This window comes from Enoplosus armatus, chromosome 18, assembly GCF_043641665.1.
Source record: "Enoplosus armatus isolate fEnoArm2 chromosome 18, fEnoArm2.hap1, whole genome shotgun sequence".
Lineage (NCBI taxonomy): Eukaryota > Metazoa > Chordata > Actinopteri > Centrarchiformes > Enoplosidae > Enoplosus > Enoplosus armatus.
Window position 1 is genome coordinate 486,103 of NC_092197.1, and position 25,567 is coordinate 511,669.

Consider the following 25,567-nt stretch of genomic DNA (forward strand, 5'->3'; position numbering starts at 1 on the left):
GGACAGACCGTCCCTGTGGAGGAGGACGACCAGGATCAGTGTGCTGAGGACAGACCGTCTCTGTGGAGGAGGACGACCAGGATCAGTCTGCTGAGGACAGACCGTCTCTGTGGAGGCGGACGACCAGGATCAGTGTGCTGAGGACAGACCGTCTCTGGAGGGGGAGGACGACCAGGATCAGTGTGCTGAGGACAGACCGTCTCTGTGGAGGAGGACGACCAGGATCAGTGTGCTGAGGACAGACCGTCTCTGTGGAGGAGGACGACCAGGATCAGTGTGCTGAGGACAGACCGTCTCTGGAGGGGGAGGACGACCAGGATCAGTCTGCTGAGGACAGACCGTCTCTGTGGAGGAGGACGACCAGGATCAGTGTGCTGAGGACAGACCGTCTCTGTGGAGGAGGACGACCAGGATCAGTGTGCTGAGGACAGACCGTCTCTGGAGGGGGAGGACGACCAGGATCAGTCTGCTGAGGACAGACCGTCTCTGTGGAGGAGGACGACCAGGATCAGTGTGCTGAGGACAGACCGTCCCTGTGGAGGGGGACGACCAGGATCAGTGTGCTGAGGGCAGACCGTCTCTGTGGAGGGGGAGGACCAGGATCAGTGTGCTGAGGACAGACCGTCTCTGGAGGGGGAGGACGACCAGGATCAGTGTGCTGAGGGCAGACCGTCTCTGTGGAGGGGGAGGACCAGGATCAGTGTGCTGAGGGCAGACCGTCTCTGTGGAGGAGGACGACCAGGATCTCGGCTGGATTTGAAATACTCCTACTTTAAGGCTGCTTTGCTTGTCTGTTTGTAGCAGCAGAGTTGAACCTGGTCCAGGTGTGCTCAGGTCATTCATATTCATTCATTCATTCAGTGAGAAAAGTTTGACTACAAACACAATGAATGAAAACTGATGACATCAGTCAAATGTATAAATCAAAATGTAGTGAGTCAAAATCACGAGACACTAAATTAACTTCAGACTGAAAGAGTCCGAACGAGGAGATATTCAAATGTAATCAAGTCAAACTTTTGATTTTCTATCTCAGACTTCGAACGAGGGGTCCACCCGGGTCCACCCGGGTCCACCCTCCGGGATCCGCCTACCCGACGTCGATCACTCGGTCACGGCTCTCTCTGATTGGCTGCCTGCATGTGTTCACGTGAACACTGAGTTGGTCTTGAAGCCACGAGACAGGTGTGTGCAACTAGTTCAGGATGTGAGGAGCGAGGAGCGCGAGACCGCCGCGGTCAGAACAGAGACTGGACGCGTCATGAATCCGCCACGTTAGACCTGCTGGTCCTCAAGAGCTGCTCGGGGTCCAGGTGAGTCCTGCACGGTACAGTTACTGACTGCAGAGCCTTGTAGTCTTTTCATAGTGAGTGCGTCTGGTTTCATGACGTCATGACGCTGCGGGAGCCGTCAGGTGTTTGAAAAAGAGGAGTGAGAGGAAGCAGCAGCAGACAGCGTGCAGAGGAGGGTTCAGTGTTCAGGAGAAACTTTACCTGCATGACGAGTCAAGACAGGTGAGACACTCAAATACCAAAACCACTGAAGGCTGCAGTCCACGGGGGGGGGGGGGGGGGCAGATACAGATCTCAGAGACTTTGATCTGGACTCAGTGTGAGGGGAGTTCTCTCTGAATGAGCACCATGTTATTGTTTACCTGAGGACACCTGTAACAGAGTCCTGTAATGGAAGTCATCTTCAGGTCTGTGGCAGCAAACGAACTAGTCCCTTGATTCTGGGCTGTCCCAGTAAGAGAGACAGGTGGTGAAACCTCTGGCTGGTGGTCCTGAATGTGAGACACATGTTCTGACTGATGTTTGAGAGTCTTTGGAGAATAAAGACCTCATGTGTCCAAACTGACAGGGTCAGAGATTTAGGACCAGGTCCTCAGGATGTGAGTGCTGCTGGTGCCCGGACAGAGTGAATCAGTGATCGAGTGTTGTCTTTAGTTCTGGTCCGGTTCCTGAGGAAACATGAGGTCATACAGACCGACAGGTAGCTCCCTGATTGGACAGTTTCTGCATTATCAGGACGTGACTGTGGGCGGGGCTTGTTGTGAGATCACTTCCTGAACTGTCCACTGAGTTATTAATCGTTTAGTTTGTTGTTAAAATCAAACGTCTAATATCATGAAGTCCTGCGGTCGGACTAATGAACCGCTCCAGGATCCACGTGGAGACCGTCCTCCTCAGGCAGTCTGGATCCAGTTGTTTAGTTTGATTGACAGTTGAGGTGTGAAGCACATTAACATTTTATCCATTAATGTGGAAATCTGTCTGAGCTTTCAGAGAAGAGTTTGGTTGTTGAACTTTATGTACACGTCGTCACTCTTATGACCTCACCAATCAGAAGAAATACACTGGTGAGTTAGCGTAGTGCTAATGCTAACAACATGTTGTTGTCCTCTGTCCTGTGGCCTCCACAGTGTCCTCTGGTACTAACAGTCATGTGTCCTCTCTGTCTTTTAGTGTCCTCGCTGTGTTTCCTCCGAGTTCACCATGCCGATTGACATGGCGTTACCTCTGTACCTGTCAAAAGAGGAGTTTGTCTTCAGGACGTCTCCCAAAACATGCAAACCTGCTCTGAACTCCTGCCTGAGGTTTCAGCACTCGCACTGCGTCGATCAGACGGCACCGGAGGACGGGAGGTCCTCCAGGAGAGACTCGAGGAAAGCCAAGAAGCAGGTGACGTTTGCCGATCACAGAGGCCTGTCTCTAACCAAAGTGAAGGTCTTCTCTCAGTTCAACGATCCCATCGATATTCCTCTGAACCTCCAGGAGCTGCTCAGCTCTGCTCTCTGTCTCTCAGCTGAGGAGGACAAACTGGTGCTGGACTTCGCTCAGCCCTCCTCAGACTACCTGCGCTTCCGTCAGAGCCTGGAGAGGAACTACGTCAGTCTGGAGCACTGCGTGTTGAAGGAGAAGGCGTTAGCAGGAACCGTCAAAGTCAAGAACGTGTCCTTTGAGAAGTCTGTGAAGCTGCGAGTGACCTTTGACTCCTGGAAGAGCCACACTGATGTGGACTGTGTGTACATGAAGGACACGTATCCCAGCTCGTACAGCGACACCTTCTCCTTCGACGTGTCTCTGCCGGAGGAGCTGAGGCCTCACGAGCGCGCCGAGTTCGCCGTCTGTTACGATGTGGGGGGCTGTGAGTACTGGGACAGCAACCAGGGGGACAACTACAGGATCGTCTGGTCCTCCATGAAGAGGAGCCGTCACACGGACTCCTTTCACTTTGGGATTCATTTCGACCGATACGGCAGCCCCACCTGTTCACACGGGGTCTTCCCTGATTGGCCGAGCTACGCAGGATATGAGAACACCGGCCCGTACTACTGAACGTGACGTCAGGAAGGTTGTGTTTTTTTAAATGTTGTCATGAGAGCTTGTGTTCATGAAACGTGCAGACTGATCTGAGTTCTGTCTTACCTGCGCCCACCTCTACCTCGGCCTGCTGCAACTAACCACTGATTTCATTAACGATTACTCTTCCCATTTATTTTCTCGATCAACAGAACGATCTATAAAATGTCAAAACACCTCACTGTGATTATAAAACAGAGAGAAGCAGCAAATCATCAGTTTGAAGAAACTGCAACCAGATCATATTTAGCATTTTGTTGAAACACGACTTAAAGCGTAAATGAATTATCAGAATAGTTTCAGATGGTTTGAGCTCTGCTCGTCTCTGGACGTCCCTCAGCTGAAGTCTTTCCCTTTTTAATATTTGACTTCTGAAGTTTATCTGCTTTCTCTTTCACAGTGATGCAGAGCGACACGTAGCTCCAACAAATGAGTTTTCATTGTCTGTTTCGTCCAGTGTTAGATTAAAATCTGTAATTCATGTTGTTATTTTAAACTAGTTTTAAGTGATTTTTACCACCATGAGAGGCTGTGAGTAGTTGTGTTAATCAGGTTATTAATCAGGATATTAATGAATTATTCCTCCTCACTGCACGGCCTCTAAAGTTGAAACTTTTGCACCTTTTTTATTTGAGAACAAACAGAAGCTCTGTTCATGTTGTGGTGGTTAATAAACTGTAATCTAGCATTAGCATTAGCGTCGATTGTCTGTCTGTTTGCACGTGCTCAGTGTTGAGCTGCTTTCAGGGATTTCATGTGTCTCAGTGAGTTGTTGCTGCTAAATAAAGTCATACGTTAAGTTCCTGTTATGTGTTATTAAAAGTTTAAATGTGATGTGAAAGATCTGCTGTGTCACCACACAGTTAAAAATATAACAATAACAATAAAATGAAAAAGTTTTAGAATTTTAGTTTGAGTTTTGTTTATTTGGAGAAGGAAGAGGAGGAGCTTATTGATGACGTCCAACTAAATCATCTAAAGCAAAGACACAAAGTCACACATGTTCAGTTGGACACGCTGCAGTCTGTCTAATAAACGTATATGTGTTCATGATAATTAAATAGCACAGGTGTTAACATAATATTGAAAAGTGAAACAAGTCAAGGACAAATAACTCATTCACTTCCTGTTTCAGAGTCAGTTCTGAAGTCTTTCAACATTTTATCACTTATCAGATAAAATCAGTTTATTTGACTCAAACAATCAGAAAACAGGAAAAGAACTGATCCTGGTTCAGTTTTACAAACTGTACAGTTATCCTCAACATCAGCCTTCATCACCCGACTTTAAAATGTGAAGTAATGATGATGATGTTCTTTAAAACACACACAGAGTAGACAGGAACAGCAGACCCTCCATGATCTCAGCTGGTCCAGGACTCTGGAGCTGGTCCAGGACCTTTAAGATCACACATTCCTCCAGTTAAGTTTCGCTTCCTGTTATTGATTTTAAAACTCCTGACATCAGATCATCAGGACTGTCTGTATGTAAAGGGATCAGATTATTTAACATGCTGAATCCTGATTGGTGCACAGAACTTTGTGACTTCAGAAAACTAAAACTGTCCAAACAGAAGAGTTTGTGTTCATGAAGGATCTCGTCTCTCACAGAGAGAAAAGGACCTTTAACAGCTGAACACAACGTGTTTTATTTGGTTTCAAACTCTTTCGTTTGGATTTTAAGATTAGCCATATTTTGGGATTCATCTCTTGTAATATTCTGTTTATTCTCTCTAAATGCAGGTCAGTTCTTATCTTATCACTTCGACTTGTTATTATACAATACGTGTCCTCCGTCCTCACGTCAGCAGTGTATATGACCTGCATGTCTCTGCTCATATGACCCTGAATGTAGGACGATCTCATGTTAACGTGGATCTGAACCGTCCTGTTTGTTCTGCAGGTAAAACAGGTTCACTTATGTAACAAGACTGAACATTCAGACTGAGGCTTTAATGAAACTGTCTCTTTGAAACTGGTTCTAAAACTCATCCTGGGACCTGGAGAAGAAACCAGGTCACTAAAGTCCTGATCAACAAAAGATTGTCTCTGTCACACAGACGTGGACGAAGTACTCTGACCCTTTACTTTAGTGCAATACCACAGTGTAAAAATACTTTGTTACAGGTAAAAGTACACAAGTGTTCGCAGCAAAATCAAGGAATCAATAATGTGTGAAACATGTGAGAAGTTCACAAGATCAGTATATGTGAACGTCAGATATTTTACATGTGATAATTGATTTTAGATATTTCCAAATGTCACGTGCTGATATTTGCATCCCGTCTGCTTCCAGTTCCTCTCTGCTGTCGGCCTTTCCTTTTTATTCAGTATTAACTGAGGAACCTGCTGTACTAAACTGTATTAAACTGTCAACCTGTGGAAGTGTTTGAAACACCTGAGGACTTTCACCTGTAAACTAAATTCACTTCTCATTAAACTTGTGATAGGCTGCCTTCAAATGTGTTAATTGAAACATATGAAACGTTAATGTTGAAAAATGTGGTGACGGTTTTAATATTTAGCACGTTGATGAACACACATCATTATAGAATCATTGTGATCTAATCCTGAAGGTGGCTGAACTGTCGAACTGAAAACTGATCCATATTCTTCATGTTGTCACGTCACTGTTGTTGTTTCTGTCTCTGTTTCGCTTCCCGAACTTTCTTCCATTTCTCCCCTGTTAAAGTGTTTTTTTTTATTATCTGAGGTGAGGCTCTGAGGACAGAAGGTGTCCATGCTGAACAGAAGTGTGATGTGTGATGTTGGACTGTATAAATCAAACTGACTTGGTCCTCATGTGCTCATCATGTCCTGTAGATGGAGACAGAGTCCTGGTCCAAGTTCACCAGAGTGCAGAACAACAGGAGACTGAGATTAACGTGTACTAATAGTCATTTTCCTACTTTAAATAATGTCATGACTATATATATATATATATATATATATATATATCAGCAAAGAAATCCAGGAGTAAATGTAAAAAACACATTTATGGTTTTAAAACAAACAAGTACATTAAATATCTGCGTGAAACTGTATATATACATATTTCTTTGCTGATTTGAAGTTATTTTAACCAAGTGAGGTGAAGTGATCACTGTCCCTTCTCTTCCTCCTCCTCCTCCTCCCTCTCCCCCTCCCTTTCTCCTCCCTCCTGCTGGGTGGAGAGGAGGAGGAGGAGGGTTCAGCGATCTGACGCAGTGTGAGCGGCTGCTGCCTCACTTCCACTCCCCGCTCCCAGGAAGAGACCCAGCGGCTCAGAAAGCTTCAGAAACACACAGATATATCCAGGGACGGAGCTCCAGAGTGCGGCGTGTTGTGGCGATGAGGACGCCTGTGAAGGACAGAGTGCACCCGCGGCACCGGACCTCGGATTCGGGATGAAACCCGGAGCTGTGACCGCGGTGGTTAGTCCTCATTGTGTGCTGAGTGGCGCAGGAGAAAAGGATGCCTCAGCGGCCACAGACGCTCCTCCTGCTCCCACCGAAAAACTCGATTATTTCCCGACATAAACGCTGTCTTCTCTCCTCTCTGACGGAGGGCTCGTTGTTCAGGAGCGCGCTGATTTCTGAGGCACACCGTCCACCATGCTGCCCGCTCAGGATCCATGAAAACTCTCAATGAAAACAAGGAGGAGGAGGAGGAGGAGGAGGGGTCCGGCTGCAACGCCATGGAGGACAAGGAGAACAATCTGAAAACGGCCAGGTTGTGGAGGGATGCCGCCCTCCGCTCGAGGAAGCTGCGGAGCGACCTGCGCCAGCTCACCCTCTGCTCCAAAGACAACCAGATCATACTGCCGGACAATATAGCCGAGATAGAGGTGCTCAATCTAGGCAATAACTCCCTCCAGGAGCTGCCAGACAGGCTGGGATCCACCCTCAACAACCTGCGCATCCTTGTCCTCCGCAGGAACAAGTTCACAGCTGTTCCCCGGGTGGTGTTTGAGCTGGGGCAGCTAGTGGAGCTCGACATGAGCCACAACTGCCTGCGAAGCCTCTCTGAGGGTGTGGGGCAGCTGAAGGGGCTGAAGAAGCTATGCATCAGTCACAACAAAATCCAGTATCTGCCGGCTCAGATTGGAGCACTTCAGTTCTTGGAGGAACTTGACATCAGCTTCAATGACCTGCACGATCTCCCCACATCTTTCTCCAATCTCACCAAGCTGCGGACTCTGGATGCAGATCACAACAAGCTGAACCAGTTCCCCCCTGAGATCCTGGCCCTCAGCGAGCTGGAGGAATTCGACTGCTCCGGGAACAAATTTGAGGCGTTACCAGCAGACATCATGAAGCTGCAGTCCGTCAAAATCCTCTGGCTGAGTAGTCTTCACATGTCCACATTACCTGACACGTTCTGTCACCTGCACAACCTGGAGAGCCTGATGCTGGACGGGAACAATCTCACAGTGCTGCCTGCTGCCTTTGGTCACCTGCAAAGACTCAAAATGATCAATTTGTCCTCGAACGAGTTTGAGAACTTCCCCCAGGATATTTTAAGCATCACTGGGTTAGAGGAAATTTACCTGAGCAGGAATAAACTCACTCATATTCCAGAGGAAGTAGGGCAGCTGGTGAAGCTGGCCAACCTTTGGCTGGACAATAACAACATCACATATCTGCCTGACTCAATCGTGGAGCTGGAGAAGTTGGAGGAACTTGTTTTACAGGGTAACCAAATAGCCATACTTCCAGATGACTTTGGAAAGCTGTCCAAAGTGAACATTTGGAAGGTGAAGGATAACCCTCTCATCCAGCCTCCGTACGAGGTGTGTATGAAGGGGATCCCTTTCATTGCAGCCTATCAGAAGGAGCTGGCACATTCGCAGCTTGCTGTGAAGCCGCGTCTGAAACTGGTCCTGATGGGGATGAAAAACGCTGGGAAAACCCGTCTCAGGCAGAGTGTGGTGAGCAGGCAGCAGGACGCTAAAGGAATCCAAGGACACAAAGGAATTGAAGTGACTAACTGGGTGGCAGATGCTGATCGCTGTCTTACATTTCTAGTGTATGATCTGTCAGGGAAGCAAAACTACGACCTCATCAAACCCTTCTTTCTCTCCCCCGGTGCTCTCTACGTTCTCGTTGTGAATCTCAAAGCATATTCGCCCAAGAACTTTTATGCCCACATCGGGTATTTCCTCCACCTCCTCAGTGCCAAAGTACCCCATGCTGTTGTGTGCTTGGTGGGCACGCACGCAGACCTGTGTGGAGAGGTGGAGGTGGAGGAGAAGAGTCTAGACATTCACAGACAGATCGGCCTGCAGGAGAAGAGGGACATCCAGAGCCTGAGGAGCCTGGCTCTGCAGGTGGACCAGGCGCTGGAGCAGGGCTTCAATGTCCGCTCCTCCAGCCCTCACGTCCTCTTCTACGGAGTCTCTGACAGGAACCTGAGGCGGAGGAAAGCCCAGCTGCAGTACATGCTGAACCACCGGCTGCAGGTCCTGTCTCCTGTGCTGAGTGTCAGCTGCACGGAGACCCAGAGGAACATCCAGAGGCTGAGGGAGAAGCTCATGTCTGTCGCAGACCACAGGGACATCTTCCCCAACCTCCACCGTGTGCTGCCAAAGTCCTGGCAGATGCTGGAGGAGCTGCACTTTAAGCCCAAAGACCTGTGGCTCTCGTGGTGGGACTCGGCCCGTCTGGGCCTCCAGGCGGGGCTCACAGAGGACCGACTGCAGAGCGCCTTATCCTACCTGCATGAGAGCGGGAAGCTGCTCTACTTTGAGGACAGCCTCACTCTGAAGGAGTATGTTTTTCATAATCTTCCACGATTCATTGCAATCCTCAACGTCTTCTTCCAGAGGGACGAGTCCACCCTGCTGGACAGGCTCCTCTCCGAGGGGGAGAGGGGGGACAAGGGGAGGGTGAGTCTGGTTATAGAGGACGAGAAGGGAGAGAACCTCAGGGTGACCCATCTTCAGCACCATGTGGAGGGCTTCCTCCAACACGGCCTTTTGCCGTCCAACGTCATCCGCCTGCTCCTCAGACCACTTATCCAGACCCAGCAGGACCTCCATCTCATCATGGAGCTTCTGGAGAAGATGGGGATCTGCTACTGCATCAACAAACCCCGCAGCAAGCCTCTGAACGGAGCCACAGTGTGGTACAAGTTCCCCAGCTACGTCAGCAGCGAGGAGCCTCGGGCGGAGGCCTCGGCCGGCGGGAGCCCTCTGCCTCTGTGTCACTTTTTCTCTGTGGAGCAGCTGCACATCCAGTACAGCTTCCCTTTCCTGTTTCCTCCCGGACTGTTTGCACGCTTCAGTGTGCAGATAAACAGCCACGTGGTTCAGAGGTCGGACGGCAGGCACCAGATCTTCGCCTATCGGGGTAAAGTCCCGGTGGTGATCAGCCACCGGCCTTCCAAAGGAAAGCTGCAGGCAGAGACTCTGTCCATCGCCAGCCAGGCCTCGCTGCCCAACATCTGGACCGCATGGCAGGCCGTCACCCCGCTGGTGGAGGAGCTGAACGTGCTGCTGCAGGAGTGGCCCGGCCTCAACTACTCTGTACATATTCTCTGTTCCAAGTGCCTCAAGAGAGGGTCGTCCAACCCACACGCCTTTCCAGGTAAGAGATCTTTAATTCCTCACATCAAGTTTAAAACTCAGCAGATTTATTCACAGCAGATGTCCTCAGCTGTCTGTCCTGTCTGGAGGACAGACACTTTCTTTACAAACAGCCCACTGATCATGTGACCTAAAGATACCAAGAACACATCATCATCTTTTTTACTGCTAGTATTTTCTTGATTAATCAACTAGTTATTTTGTCTGATCATAATGTCCCACAGCCATTAATTTCAACATAAGTAATATGTAATATAAGATCTGTAACAGTCCACATACTTCAATATGAAGGAAGACAAAGAAAAGCATCAAATCACTTCTATAAACATTCTTATGGCTTCTGAAATGTGAAGACTTTTCTCTTCAGACAGCTGTTACAGACGTTCTTCTGATGTTTTATAGATTATTATTAATTATTAAATTAATGGAGAATATGATCAGCATATTCATTAGTAATCTATAGTTGCAGCCAAACTGAGTTTTAACAGTGAGAATATTTGTATTCTCTTGCAGTAAATGTATTTGTATTTTGTAAAAAGGATGATGATGATGATGTTTTGTATCCTTGGTATCTATGGTGATCTGTAGGTCACATGATCGATCAATGAAAATTAGAAATGACTTAAATTAAATTAGTTCACAGTTTTTCTGTTTCTGCCACGTTTCATGAACAAAGGCTGCAGCTTCTGACATCAGGTCAGACAGAGAGGAGGGAGGGGCTGCGGGGGGGGGGGGGGGGGGATTCCTCAGTGATGGATGAGGTCGTCATGGCAACTTGACCTGTACTTACTGTACATGATGTAGTGACACCGTATGCTGTAACATAGTGATTTTATTGGGTTTGCCTGTGAGATGATGACATCATCGCTGTCAGCAGACCAATCGGCAGCTTCTGTGTGTTGACCTCCTGCTCATAGCAGCTTCCTGTTCTTTCACAAACTTCGATCTCATTCTGTTAGAGCACTCGCATGTCTGTACGCGACTTCTGAAGCTGGTTAGCATCAATCAGAACATGTGACATTTGAGGAAGAGAAGAAGAAGAGTTGCAGAAGCTCGGCAGAGTGATTTCTGTTCTCCTCTTCCTCCCTCCTTCCTCTCTCAGTCCTTCTCTGTGGGTTCAGATGTGATCTGAAGCAGCTTCATGACTTTCAGACTGATCAACAAGTGCATGTTGAGTCTTTAAAGCAGCAGATGAAGAAGTGTTGCCTTGTGTCGTATGATTACAGCAGTGATGTTTAATGAATCATTTTATAGCTGGACTCGTTTCTGCAGCCTGATAAGACAGAAATTCCTCTCTCTGCTCGGGCAGTTGACCCCATCAGGAAACGTTTTGGAGTTTCTCTGTTGAGGCTGAAAAAAGAAAACAGCTTTTTATCGTCTGCAGGCGGCTGAGAGTCATGTGATGCACTTTCATACATATTAGTTTTAAATTCTTCTAAAAAAACTTCAGAGACAAAGTTGAACTGCACTCAGAGGAAACACACTCAGTGTTTGGTGGGATGGATGAAGAAGGTGGAGCAGGTGGAGCTGGTGGTGTTGTGGTTGTTGGTTGATGATTAGAAAGTGAGGAGTGGAAGGACACAGTGTCTCTGTCTGAGATCACATGTTGTCTCCGTGTTGTCTCTGTGTTGTCTGCATGTTGTCTCCGTGTTGTGTCCGTGTTGTCTGCATGTTGTCTACATGTTGTCTCCATGTTGTCTGCATGTTGTCTCTGTGTTGTCTCTGTGTTGTCTGCATGTTGTCTCCATGTTGTCTGCATGTTGTCTCCATGTTGTCTGCATGTTGTCTCCGTGTTGTGTCCGTGTTGTCTGCATGTTGTCTCCATGTTGTCTCCGTGTTGTCTGCATGTTGTCTGCATGTTGTCTCCGTGTTGTCTGCATGTTGTCTCCATGTTGTCTCCATGTTGTCTGCATGTTGTCTCCATGTTGTCTGCATGTTGTCTGCATGTTGTCTCTGTGTTGTCTCCGTGTTGTCTGCATGTTGTCTCCGTGTTGTCTGCATGTTGTCTGCATATTGTCTGCATATTGTCTGCATATTGTCTGCATGTTGTCTGCATATTGTGTCCATGTTGTCTGCATGTTGTCTGCATATTGTCTGCATGTTGTCTCCGTGTTGTCTGCATGTTGTCTGCATATTGTCTGCATATTGTGTCCATGTTGTCTGCATGTTGTCTGCATGTTGTCTGCATATTGTCTGCATGTTGTCTCCGTGTTGTCTGCATGTTGTCTGCATGTTGTCTGCATATTGTCTGCATGTTGTCTCCGTGTTGTCTGCATATTGTCTCTATGTTGTCTGCATGTTGTCTGCATATTGTCTGCATATTGTCTCCATGTTGTCTCCATGTTGTCTGCATGTTGTCTGCATATTGTCTGCATATTGTCTCCATGTTGTCTCCGTGTTGTCTCCGTGTTGTCTCCGTGTTGTCTGCATGTTGTCTGCATGTTGTCTCCGTGTTGTCTCCATGTTGTCTGCATGTTGTCTGTAGGTTATGTTGACCTGCTTGTTGGCTGAGACGCTCACTCTTTATTGGACGTACAGATGATTAAAACACCTTCCTGTGTGGAGTCTCTGATCATCTGAGCGGTGTCTTTGAGGACGTGTCCAGTATTAAACTGTGTCAGAGGTCTTTGTGTTGTACAACAGAGCTGATTGAATGTATTGATCCATCAGGGTCTAACGGTGACAGGCTGTGCTTCAGTGTGTTTCTCCTCCTTTAATAATAATGCTGAATAATTCCTTTTGTGTTACAGCACACACACACACACACACATACCTGTGTAACAGTTCATGTTGGACTGTGTCTCTTCTGGCCTTTTATGGACATGATCTGAGCCGAACAGACTAAACACAGTTTGTCTTCTGTGGAAGTTTTAGGTTTTAGAAAAACAACCAGGAGTTTTGTTGTTTAACTTTCACACTGTTGTATTTCATCAGTTTCAGGGTCCTCCATGTCTGTTAAAGTGCTGCTGTTGAACCTCAGTATATAGTAACTTGTTGGTGTTGAGGACGTCCATCAGGCTGCAGCGTCGCAGACTTTCACTCTTGGATCTGGATCTTCTCTCTCAGCCGGCTCCTCTTAATCCAGTTAAAGGATCAGTCGGGATTAAAGCGAGTTACAGATTCAGTAGATGAGCAGCGAGGCAGAGCTGATTTAACTCTCACTGCAACAAGACCGGTTACAGGCAGAGGAGTGGACTTACCTGTCCCTCAGGTGTTTCAGTCCTCCTCAGACACTTTGTGTTCTCGTCAGCTGCAGGCGTGACTCTCCTGCCAACATGTGCAGGTTTATTATGAACCAGGGATCAGTCTGAACATGTCTCTGCTGCTGTGGATCAGAGGAAACCTGACGACTGAGCTGACAGATAATAAATCGACTCGTGGTTTTAGTTTAACAAGAGGAGATGTGTCTTTAGAGGGAGCTGGTTTCACCTCACTGATGAGTGAAATTAGTAGATAATCTGCAGGATTAACAGCCAGGATGGAAAACTTTATGATTATATTCCAGCATTTTAGGTACCTGCAGGTACGTCCAAATTTAAGGTGAATGAAAGTGAAAACAAAGTCGAAGGAATGAGAAGAGAAACTGGAGGACTTTAACTAAATTTAATGCCAAATAAAATAGAATAAGAAAGACAATTAAAAGAGGAAAAAGACAAACACTAAAATAAACCTAAACCTGCAAACACGTTTCCATCTTCCACAAAGACCACCACAGTTTAGTCTCACTTTAGTCTCAGTTTCATCTCAATCTGTAGGAACAAATCATCCTCTGACCATCTGTTAATAAAACCATCCTCAGGCTTCTCTCTCATAGAACTGTAGTGAAGTGAAACTCTCCGCATCAGATCTGTGCTGTTTTATTAAAACGTGATCATGATAATAATCCTGAATGTGAAGAAAACCAAGTATTGCTCTTAATTCAGTCACCTTGGTGCATCAGCCCTGACTAGTTTCCTTCACTGTGGAGACAAACACATGATATCATATTGAGAGGATGAGTTAGTAGCTGACAGGCCTCCGGACATAAAGGAGCGTCTGTTTGAGACCTGAACTCATTAACAGACAGTCTGTGGGTCTGCTGTCAGTCCTCTGTAACAAAGACACTGTTCAGGGGAGATCAGCTGACGAGATCCACGTCTGGCTGCTCTGGTTTCTAAAAGAAACTTTAATGCTGACAAACGGTTACAGGATTCACTTCAGCTCACAGAATCCACTTTATGATCCTGTTGATCTTATGAAGCCATAAATCTGTCGTCTCTCGCTGCCGTGACGTCTTTCAGCCAGTAAACAGCAGCTCCTGACATCTTCATCCAAACTCTTCCTCTGTTTGATCCCTCGCTGCTGGAATCACTTCAAAAATCACTGCAAGACCACGTCTGTGTCGGTGCACCTGGAGGCAGGTGAACGCGTCTGTGTCGGTGCACCTGGAGGCAGGTGAACACGTCTGTGTTCTGTGTCGGTGCACCTGGAGGCAGGTGAACTCGTCTGTGTCGGTGCACCTAGAGGCAGGTGAACATGTCTGTGTTCTGTGTCGGTGCACCTGGAGGCAGGTGAACACGTCTGTGTCGGTGCACCTAGAGGCAGGTGAACATGTCTGTGTTCTGTGTCGGTGCACCTGGAGGCAGGTGAACATGTCTGTGTTCTGTGTTCTGTGTCGGTGCACCTGGAGGCAGGTGAACACGTCTGTGTCGGTGCACCTAGAGGCAGGTGAACATGTCTGTGTTCTGTGTCGGTGCACCTGGAGGCAGGTGAACATGTCTGTGTTCTGTGTCGGTGCACCTGGAGGCAGGTGAACTCGTCTGTGTCGGTGCACCTAGAGGCAGGTGAACATGTCTGTGTTCTGTGTCGGTGCACCTGGAGGCAGGTGAACACGTCTGTGTCGGTGCACCTAGAGGCAGGTGAACATGTCTGTGTTCTGTGTCGGTGCACCTGGAGGCAGGTGAACATGTCTGTGTTCTGTGTCGGTGCACCTGGAGGCAGGTGAACGCGTCTGTGTCGGTGCACCTGGAGGCAGGTGAACGCGTCTGTGGTTAGTTTACACCTCATTGGAACAAGTTGATGTCATCACGATATAACATAAAGATAGACGTAAAGATATTTGTACAAACGTGGAAATGTCTTCAACTAAATGAGGTTGTATAAACAGCGTCTCCCTGACACTCTGAGGTCACGTCGTTTCCCAGCATGCAGCAGCAGAATGTTTTCATGGGCAGAGGAGTTGCTGTAATCAGTGTTTTAAAGCTGAAGAGCTCCAGTGGTATTTCCTTTGGCTGCAGTCAACGTCTTTCCAAACTTCACTGAAACATTACAGAGTTAAAGAACGTGTGTGAAGAGTTACACACTGATGAAGGAGCCAGTTTTCTTTGTTTGATTGAACTTTGATGCAACAGAAATGAAGAATGCTGCAGTCAGACGGCATCAATCCACCTTAAACACTTTATTTTCTGTCCATTTGTTTCAGTGAGCTGACATAGATACTGACGCTCCTGCTGTGCCTCATCACTTCACAATAAGAACTGTATGAATCCTAATAAACTGAACACTGTTGTTGGAGCCACCGAGCAGCCTGTTGAAACATGAACTCTTTCTGATCAGATAAGAGTCTCAGTTTGTTTCGTCTCAGACAGGAAGTGAAAACACCTGAGAGGAGACGACACCTGGGAGGTTATTTCGCTGTAAATCTGTTGTTTGCTTTCTGTGGTAGCTTCTTGTTGTTGTCAGCGTATTTATCTGTGAAACGTGTTGTGAGTAATCTCATAGAGAGGAAGACAATCCTGTTACATCACCAGCAGTATTATCTCAGACATGTGACCAAGGCCGCAGGTTTAGGATGTACACAGAGGATTTAGAGGGCAGGTCTGTGATGACGGAGGATCCCTGAACGCTGCATCATCAGCTGACTCTAACATGAGAGTACAGACCTGCCTTTATTCTTCTGCCTCAGAGTCACACTGTCACTCATGATGAAACTGGACGTCATCGTCTGCGTCACGTCCAACAGGCTGCAGGATTCATTCTTCTTCTCATCCTCACGTGACGATGAGCGGCCATGTTTGTGTTAGTGGGGAGAAACAAACTGTGTAAAAGTAAAACTTTCGATGCTCAACCAGCTGCCAGTTGGTTAAAGTCTGACCGTTTTGGCTCTTAACTCCAGTAAACGCCTGTCGAAGTGTTTCCAGATTGTTTGAAGTGAATCAGTCGTGAACTGGTGAACACACAGACAGTTTTGAGGGGAATCCCGGGTGTTTCAGGCTCTTCTCAATAACAGAAATGAACGTCTCTGATTGTTTCTTCTATTTTAAGATGAAACTGTGAGAGCAGTTCCTTCTGACAGAAAGCTTGTCACATATTTATCTACTAAAACACTTTGTTTTGTTCTTTTCTTAGTGAACACTTGACTCCTCAGTGACCCAGGCTCAGGGCAGACCAGTAGCTGGTCTACAGGTGTTCCATACAGAGGGCTCAGCACTGGAGGATTCAATGTGTGTTCTGTCGTTTTACATAAATAAACATTAATAATAACCCTGTTGGTCCATTCTAAATACATTTTAATCTTGTCTGTTAACAGTTAATGATCGGTTAACGAGGGTCTGCTATCGGTTAGAAAAGAAAATCTAAATTAGCGTCCCTAGTTTCAACCCTCAAATGTCAGTTCTGGCCTTGAAAGGCCCCCTCAGCCCAAACCTTAATCCTGAACAAACGTGCGTCATTTCTGCTGCAGAAATCAGAACTCGTCTATTTGAATAAACGCTTTGATTCTCGACGACGGCAGCCGTCTCAGACACACAGGTACCCTGGACTCAGACTCTGGATCTGGGCCGAGGCCTGCCGGGTGACCAGTTATTTCTGGTGCGCTTCCTCTGCTGTGGAAGTAGGCCACACATTCCTGAGGATCCTGAGCTCTCTGGCAGTCCAGCTGCTGATCAGAGCGGATTAGTTTAATTTGCCGTGTTTTTAGAGACCGGTCACGATATCTGAGTCAGACTGTTACACACCGACGAAGGCTGCGTCCCAGAGTCTTATCCTGCCGGCTGATTCTGCTCCATTTCACATATCCTGGTTTTTATCACACTTCACCCCGGCCGTCTCGGCTCTGTTTGGACGTCTACAGGGAACATATGAGAAAATCTTTTTACTGAGTGTTGAGATCCAGGGATGTCTAAAGGCCGGGAAGTGGCCCAGTGAAAATCCTCTGCGCGACTGACGTAGTGGCCACTCACAGAGCTCAACTAATCAGAGCTCAGCTCTGTCAGGACGGTCTGCTTTGTTTTTTTCCTTCTTCAGTAACTCTAATGATGAACAAACTGAGAGGTGGAGGAAACAGAGAAACCAGAACGAATCTCAGAGAGCGTGTTAGCAGTTAGCTCACCTGCTGCAGTAGTAGTAGTAGTAATAATACAGTAGTACTTCTAGATGCTTTTTCAAACGTGTGTATTTTCTGGTTTCTTTAGTCTTACGTGATAGTAAACTGAATGTTTTGGACATTTGAAGACATTTGTGAAGTTGTGGTGGCCCTTGTATAGAGGGAATGATTGACACGTTAGTTGCAGCCCGTGCGTGCGTGCGTGCGTGCGTGCGTGCGTGCGTGCGTGCGTGCGTGCGTGTGCGTGCAGCAGGATGGCAGACAGTGAGCAGTGTGAATGAATCAGAGCAGCAGCTGCTGTAAGACAGACAGAGGCCATCAGCTGAGCCTGAGGATTAACACTGCAGTGTGTAGAAACACAGAGGATCAACCCCACACACACACACACACACACACACACACACACACACACACACACACACACACACACATATGAACCCCTTTAAACGTCCAAAATGTTCCAGTTTCTCGGCTCCACCTCAGTCAGCATGTGTGCACCTGGAACCTGATCTGAGGACTATTTGTAGACCATCTGGGGGGTGGCAGAGCTCTGGTTTCTGACTCTGTTTGAAAGGTCACACAGGATGGTGTCTCACATCTGTTGGTGGTGTAGACAGGACCAGGTTTAGAATGGGTCAGTGAGTCTTGTCTCTGTGCATCATACATGTGAAGGAGGAGTTAACCAGCTCCCAGATCTCATCACAACAAACACATGCTGAATTAGCTGCTAGCAGTTCCTGTTTGCAGGGTAACCATGGAAACAGACGAGAGTCACCTGGATTACTTTGGATACTGAAGAAAAGTCCAAACGTGGTTGATGTGAGGTGACAGGATCTGCAGTCATCAGGAGCGTCTTTGCCTCTGACTCCAGGTTCTGACTCTGGGCAGAAGGGGGGCCGCCGGGACCACCATGTTCTTCTCTGTGCACCTACGTCACATGTACCACCACCCACCACTGACTGCAGCCCAGTGCATCATGGGAGCAGCAGGTCATCATGCCAAATGTGGACTGAGGTGGATTAGACCTTATTCTGCCCTGAATCTGCTCACTGTGACATAAGCTGATTTCAGCTCACATATGATCTTTTGTTCTGGGCCTGATCCTCAGTCTGACCTGGTTAATAGCTCCTCTGAGGGTGCATGTGATGAGCAGATTTATCAGTGAAAGGACAGTCAGGATCGTCCCTGACTGTCCTACAGGGACAGCGTCTCTGTCTTTACCCTCTTCAGTTGCTTTTATTCGTCTCAGCGCCGTCGAAGGCAACATCACAGGAACGCCTTGAGGGAATTTCTTCAAATTTGGCACAAACGTCCACTGATTAGAATTTGGTGTTCAAAGGTCATTGTGACCTCATTATGTCCTGGAGAAACCCTATTTTGTCCATTATTCAGCACCATAACTCAGGGACAGGAGGGCAGACTGTGACTGAGTAGGTGACACAGATGTTTAGCCATAATTCATCAATATAGTGATAACAGAAAATACAGTCTACACCTTTAATTCAACTCCTTCAGTCTTCACCACAGATATCGTATGAGTCAGTGACTCTCGTTGTCTTCTGAACACAGACTGATTTCTATTTTAGGTTGAAGATTGTAAATATTTAAACACTGTGATGTGACTGCAGGATGAGTGACGCAGGGAGGAGGACCACATGACTTGTCAAGCACAGTGATAAAAATCGTACTTTACTTCTGTTTTCTGTCTGTTGACTCATTGGTTAATCGTTTCAGCTGTAGATGAATCCACACACTGCATCAGTTACCGGTTCATATCTGAGCCTACTAGCCTGGTTGGCTTGTGCCCAACAATCCTCAAAGTCCTTCAGTTCACATCTGACGCTCACAATAGAACAGGAAGTGAAATCGGATGTCTGAGCTGTTTGGGAACAGACGAGGAAAACTTCTCCTTCTCCTTTTATGGCTGTGGGTGAAAGGCTTCACGGGGAAATGAGCCGAGCGGAGCAGGAATGTAAATGATTCCTCTACCTGCTGATGGTGTTTGAGGAGGGAGGAGGGGGGAGATGTGAGAGCTGCACATTCCTGCTTCTTGATGTCAGGTTATTGTGGGTTACTATGTGACTCCTCAGTCACAAGAGGAGGAGGAGGAGGAGGAGGAGTTAACAGGCTTTGACCTAATTCAGGACACACAGCTGGATGTTTGAGCCGTCAGCTGCTTCCAGTAATGAAAAACACATCTGATCTCCAGCAGCAGAGGAAGGATTCAGATCTTTAGATTAGATTAGATCTCCTATCAGTTCAGGAGCTCAGCTGAGGTGGAAAAGTGTATCGATAAAAGCAAAATGTGAAATAGAAACAACATTTGACTTAAAAATCGGATCTGTGAGGCGATGAGGAGACCGTAACCTTCCTCACGTGATCTCTGACTGGATCTGGCTTCAGTCTCACAGACCCAACAGCTCCAGACATGCAGAGAGAATGGCGAGGATCAATAAGCCTAATGGTTTAAGTGCTGCTGAAAGCAGAAAGACGGGGCGTGAGTGATGGCTAATGCTGCTGTGGTTTATTCCATCAGACACAAACCTGCTTCTTATCTTGTTAGTTTAGCAGAAAGTAAACATGACGGCATTCAGCCAGACATTTCTCACACAGACTCTCCTGCTTCAACTGTACAACTCTGAGGCCAGACCTGCTGGACTGAGGTTGAGACACTTCACTGACAGGATGAGAGGACTTGATGTCTACTGACGACACAGTTCACTGCATACGGCCCTCTTCGGCACTTTTACGTCGCTGACTGTTAAAGAGGCATGAGATGATCGTGTATCTGGTTTTAAGTCAACACATCAATAGTTCTGGTGCTTACCAGCAAAATGAGCCGTCACGTTGGGGCGTAGCCCGTCTGAGAGACTGTCCTCCCCAAAACAACATCATCATCGTCGTTTCAGCAAAGGCTAAAAACGGCAGTTGTTTGCGTTGCAGTGACAGCGCCCTCTAGCGGTCGTAGTGATTATGACTCTTGTCTGTCGAGAGCAAAGCAGGAAGTCAGGTGACGTGTGGACACACAAAGTCCACAGAGGGAGGAGGCCAACAAACATCAGACTGAATTATAGATATATGTAGCTGCTGCTGAGCAGAACGCGTTGATCACAGCATGAAACTGAGGTGCAGCTCGTGATGTCTGGAGTTACATATCATGCTGTTATCACAACAAAACAAACAAAATATATATATATATAGACACCTGCTAACAGCCACATATTGATCATCACACACAGCTGCTTCACGCGATCATCACGACCACATCAGTCTGTGTGAATGTCATCATCATCATCCTCATCATGCTGCAGTCTGAGCTGCTTCATGACAGAAAACATGCTGTCTCTGATGGTGAGTTCAGGCCGGGTTATTTTACCACAGCAGGTTAGTAGGTATGGACACTGAAAGCAGGTCAGTCTGTGTGTGAGTGTGTGTGTGTGTGTGTGTGACAGATAAACCCAGATCAGACTCGGGGTATTATTGAGCTGTAGATGCCCTGAAAAAGAGGTATTAATGTAAATGTAATCCAGGCGCTGGAGAGTAATGCAGTGTTCAGTCTTCATGTGAGGAACAACAGATCAGGATCCTCCTCACTGTGTTTCACTGATGCTTTCCTGCCACGAGGTTACAGGTGAAGACAGGACAGACGAGTCCCTGAACGCCTCTGTGCGCCTGCTCACACCTGACGTCCTGTGCTGGTTGTGTCCAGCTGTCGTTTTAATGAAAGTACATTTCTTAATCAGATAACAGACGTATTTCGTTGTTGTTGACTTTCTTTAAATAAGTGGAACGGCTGCAGGAGGTCAGTCAGTGTTTATTGTGTCGGTAGCTCATGGACTTGATACCTTTTCAATGTGGACATAAACTGTTAAACTGTCTACTTTTACTTGTAAATGAGTATTTTTACTCTGTAGTATTTAGATTTTTACCACAGTTTGTGTATTGACCTGCAGTAACATGCAGTTTGTAGGTACAGAAGATGTTTTGTTGTTACTGCGTTACTGTCCTGGGATTGATCTCTGATTGATGATGAGTGTGATGGAGAGAAGAAGCTGTTCTTGTGTCTGGTTTGTTTCAGAAGGTGAACCGGTTTATGTCCTGGGTGGATCCGCAGTGATTTTCTCCACCTGTTTCATGACTTGGGAGGGGTTTAAGTCCTGGAGGGGGCAGCAGTGATCTTCCAGGGCAGATCTGGAGAGACGGGTCGATTCAGGCATTACTGTGGCTTTAGTCCTCGTCATTTGATGAAAAAGAAAATACGCCACTTGTGTTTGTCGGAACGGTCGCTGTTGATCCTGCAGACGGCTGTTTGTTCGTTTTCCTGTGCGGGAGGGAAAACGTGACGGCTCTGTGAACAGGAAGCGTCAGTGAATGTGCAGCTGTGATGTGTCAGTAACTCTCTGTATGTTCATGTTTTTATTTATATCACATTGAAAACATGAACTCAAGGACATCATGACAATAGAGACACGTACAGTAACAACGTTTGGCACTGCAGGCGGGAAGCTAGAAATACACAACGCTGTGCCCTGAGTTCAGGCTCCCAGGCAGCACATCCTAAACCTTCTCATGCTATTTATGTCTCCGTGAGCAACGGGACATCTTGAGCACAAAACATTTCCAGTTTGTTGATAGTGTCCCTGCTGTTTGTTCTCTATTGTTTTTAACGCTGTGTGTTGAAGCCTAAAACAAATGCTGTACACCTCATTTAGGATTGGCAGACCTGCAACCATGAACTCAACCATCTATAACATGAAGTGTAAGAGTTAGAGGGACAGAGGACTGTCCCCACATAAACACAGGACTGACCATGGATCTGTTTAGTAAATAGAAGGACTTGGCGCCCCCTGCTGGACTCAGTCATATTAAGGTGTCACAGTGTGGAGAAACGGCCATCTAGTGGATGAACAACAAACATTTCACCCTCAGTGTTCTGCACTGTTTCCCATAATGCACTGCTGCTGGGTCCTGTCACAGCGATTGGTAAATAATGAGTCAGTAAACTTTATTTGTAGTTACAAGGTGCTTCACACGGTTCAACGTGCGTCCAACAGATTCTCAAACTGATCTGAGAACAGATACAAGTTCAGTATAAACTGATCCAGCTGCGGCTTTGTGGGACCCGAGTCCCCGAGTCTCGTCCTGAAGGCTCGTCTGACTTCTTGGCTGCGCTCTGACAAACTGTCCATGTCGTGTTGTGTTGCAGGTGAGCTGCTGAGTCAGCCGCGGCCCGAAGGTCTGACTGAGATCATCTGCCCAAAGAACGGCTCGGAGCGGGTCAACGTGGCCCTGGTTTACCCCCCGACACCCACCGTGGTCAGCCCCTGTCTCAAATGATCTGAGGGCCGGCTCATCTCACCGTATCACCAGAGCCTCCACCTCCTCCTCCTGTGTCTCCTCTACACCTGCCTCACCCGCCTGCTTCATGACCCCCCCGAACTGATGGCAGCACACTGGATCACTGCTTCACATGTATGTCTGTACTCGTGTGTGTCCTGTCAGTTCAGTTTGTTATCAATAAAACAAACCCTGAATAATACATTAATTATATTATTTGTATTCGTTAATATTAATGTATGATAACCAGAGGAATAGACTTACTTAAATGTAAACTGTGTTATTAATGCACTAACCAACTTAAAACCACATTTTGTTTCATTGATGTTTATCAAAGAGCCTCTGAGGAGTAAAACTCTTGTTCTCTAAATGTAAAGAATAAGACAGGAACAGTCAGGAGCAGCCAATCAGAGACAGTAACAGTCAGGAGCAGCCAATCAGAGACAGGGATGTAACCTACATCTGCCCCGCTGTTCAGTGATGTGTTTTTCGTGCTGAAGTAGAAATAGTCGAAGCAGGTTGAAGGAAAGTTGATATAAAATGAAAACGACAGATTTAACGTCACGTGTTTGTCACCTGGATGTCCTCTTCTGTTGCAGGTTTTTCGGCCATGTTTCTGACGTCTCATCATGTCGACATCGAACAGTATTTGAGGAGCTTGATGAGCACAAACGTCACTGTAGCATCAGACGAGGCCTCCTGCCTTCACTGACCCACTGTGGTTCACAGGTTTCTCAGTCTGGAAAGTAACTTCCAGAAACTCCTGCCTCCACTTTTTTAATCTGAAAACGTAGCTGAAATTGTGAAGAACTCAAAAAGACTATGAAAGGATGTTTGAATCATTCAAAGTACAAACCTCTTTTTAACACTGAGAAACTTGTTAAATAGTGGGCCAGATTTCTGCCAAGTCTCCCTCTGAGATCAGGAAAGAAGATTTCTACTGGACTGAAATATTCTGCAATATCTTTAACAGTGTGACCCGAGGGCGACCCTGAAGGGAGCAGGACAGCATGAGTACTGCAACGATTTCCATGTGTAAATATATATATGTATACAAGGCAAACTGAAGCGTATTGGGGCTATCGCTGTGTCAGTAGCTTAGCTTAAGCTTCTGTTGTCTGGAGCTAACAGGGTTCCTTGAACGCAGCTGTAGAGATCAACTGAGCACCACCAGAGCTCGCTGAGTCTGAGGTTTACTGAAACCTGCTGCACACCGGTTTAACTTTGATACCACTCCCATGTCTGTACGCTAAATATGAAGCTACAGCTGGCAGCCGGTTAGCTTAGCTTAGCATAAAGACTGTAAACAGGGGGAAACAGCTAGCCTGGCTCTGTCCTGACGTAACAAAACCTACCTACCAGAAGCTCTAAAGCTCACTGATTAAACTGAAAGTTCATGTTAAGCTGAACCCATTCTAAATCAGAGCTAAGCTAGCTAAGCTAGTCCGATGCTAAGTGACACAGCTACAGCTCCATTATAACAGGAGGTGAATGAGGTTCATGTCCGCCTCTCTAACACTCTGCAGCAGTCTTAAATCCACTCTTCCTGCACAGAGGTTTGGTTCAGCATGAGATGAACGATGCAGCAGAGACGATGAGAAGTTAACGGACGACCTTTTAAGCCAAGGATGTCAGAGCTCAGTACGATTTGTACAGATATTTATCTACACTGTCTCCTCTGACCAAAAGAGTAAAGACTGAACATATAAACAGATCGGTGCAGGAGGAGAGGAGCACCAGGTCTTTTTCAGTCTCTGAATTAATTTCTGATGTTTTTCACTGTTAAAGGAAAATGCTGAACTGTGTGGAGGGAACGTTGTTCTTTTCTGTGTGATGTAAATAATATCTTTATTTTTGTATGTTGACACGAGGTGTCATCACTCCAGCTTTGACATTATTTACAGTGCAATGTTGTGCATGACTCACTGTGAGAGCGCACACAGGGTTTTATATGTAGCTGGTTCAACATCTCACAGTGCAACATGGAATACCAAATAAACAATAACTGGCTTTAGTACCACTGACCTGACTGTTGTTTATTATCAATAATCATTTAATTGATTATCAATATCACATCATCACACTAAGATTAAATAATTTACATCATGTATTTGGTCATATGAGGTCTGTTTGTTCTGCTGGTGACACATTAACACTGATCATTAATAAGCAGCAGTTATAGATATGTATGCAGACAAATGTATTTATCTGCATACAGAAAAATATAACAGTGCTTAACAAATGTATTAGCCCCCCACCCAGTGTAAGGTGTTTGCCACCGCTGCCCTAAATTAACAGTATTGCTGATGACCAAAATATTTGATGTTTCTGTAATGGTTAATCCACCAGTATGTGCAAGCCAAGCTCTTTAATCAAAATGATATCTTTAATGCTAAAATATAATTATTGTTGTTATCCATGAATTTACAAATTTTCAAATTTACTGTTCTACAAAAAAGCAGAAAAAATAGTAAAGCACATTATTATTTTTTGATTGAGATGCCAAATTACAGTTATTTACTTGCATCCCTGAACAGAAACATTTGTTTTGTGGTTGCAAGAATGCAAGCTGTTATCAAAGGAGGTCATACAAAATATTAAGATTTTTGGTGAATATATGTGAATAAGGACTATTCAGTTGTTCCAGTTTGTTATTTGCCGAATAAATAACAATACAATTTTTAGTTTGAAACAAGTTTTTGACAGATTTCTAAAATATTTGTGTTTTCTCATTTTTATGACAGGTGGTCTAATAAATTTGTTAAGCACTGTATATATATATATATATATAACAACTGTAACAACAACTGTAACTTCTCTTGTGCAGCATCCATAACTGGAGTATAAACTAAGGCTGCAACTGATGATTGTCATTATCAACTTATCTGCCGATTCTTTTCTCAATGAATGGATTCATTATTAATAGTATGGCCTATACATA

General features: G+C 46.1%; 2 protein-coding genes across 3 annotated transcripts; both read left to right on the forward strand.

The window, feature by feature from the left end:
• Positions 1-1,203: 1,203 nt before the first annotated feature.
• ppp1r3b (protein phosphatase 1, regulatory subunit 3B) lies at positions 1,204-3,338 on the forward strand. The gene is made up of 2 exons (XM_070925211.1): positions 1,204-1,313; positions 2,466-3,338. The coding sequence occupies exon 2, from the start codon at positions 2,496-2,498 to the stop codon at positions 3,336-3,338; it is 843 nt and encodes a 280-aa protein (XP_070781312.1). The 5' UTR covers positions 1,204-1,313; positions 2,466-2,495.
• A 3,273-nt stretch (positions 3,339-6,611) lies between these two features.
• mfhas1 (multifunctional ROCO family signaling regulator 1) lies at positions 6,612-24,650 on the forward strand. Of its 2 annotated transcripts, none has more exons than XM_070924569.1 (3): positions 6,612-9,927; positions 22,496-22,765; positions 23,226-24,650. In XM_070924569.1, the coding sequence occupies exons 1-2, from the start codon at positions 6,975-6,977 to the stop codon at positions 22,624-22,626; spliced, it is 3,084 nt and encodes a 1,027-aa protein (XP_070780670.1). In that variant the 5' UTR covers positions 6,612-6,974; the 3' UTR covers positions 22,627-22,765; positions 23,226-24,650. The 2 variants fall into 2 exon arrangements, with proteins under 2 accessions (XP_070780670.1, XP_070780669.1); XM_070924568.1 differs by having other exon boundaries at positions 22,496-22,761.
• Positions 24,651-25,567: the final 917 nt, after the last annotated feature.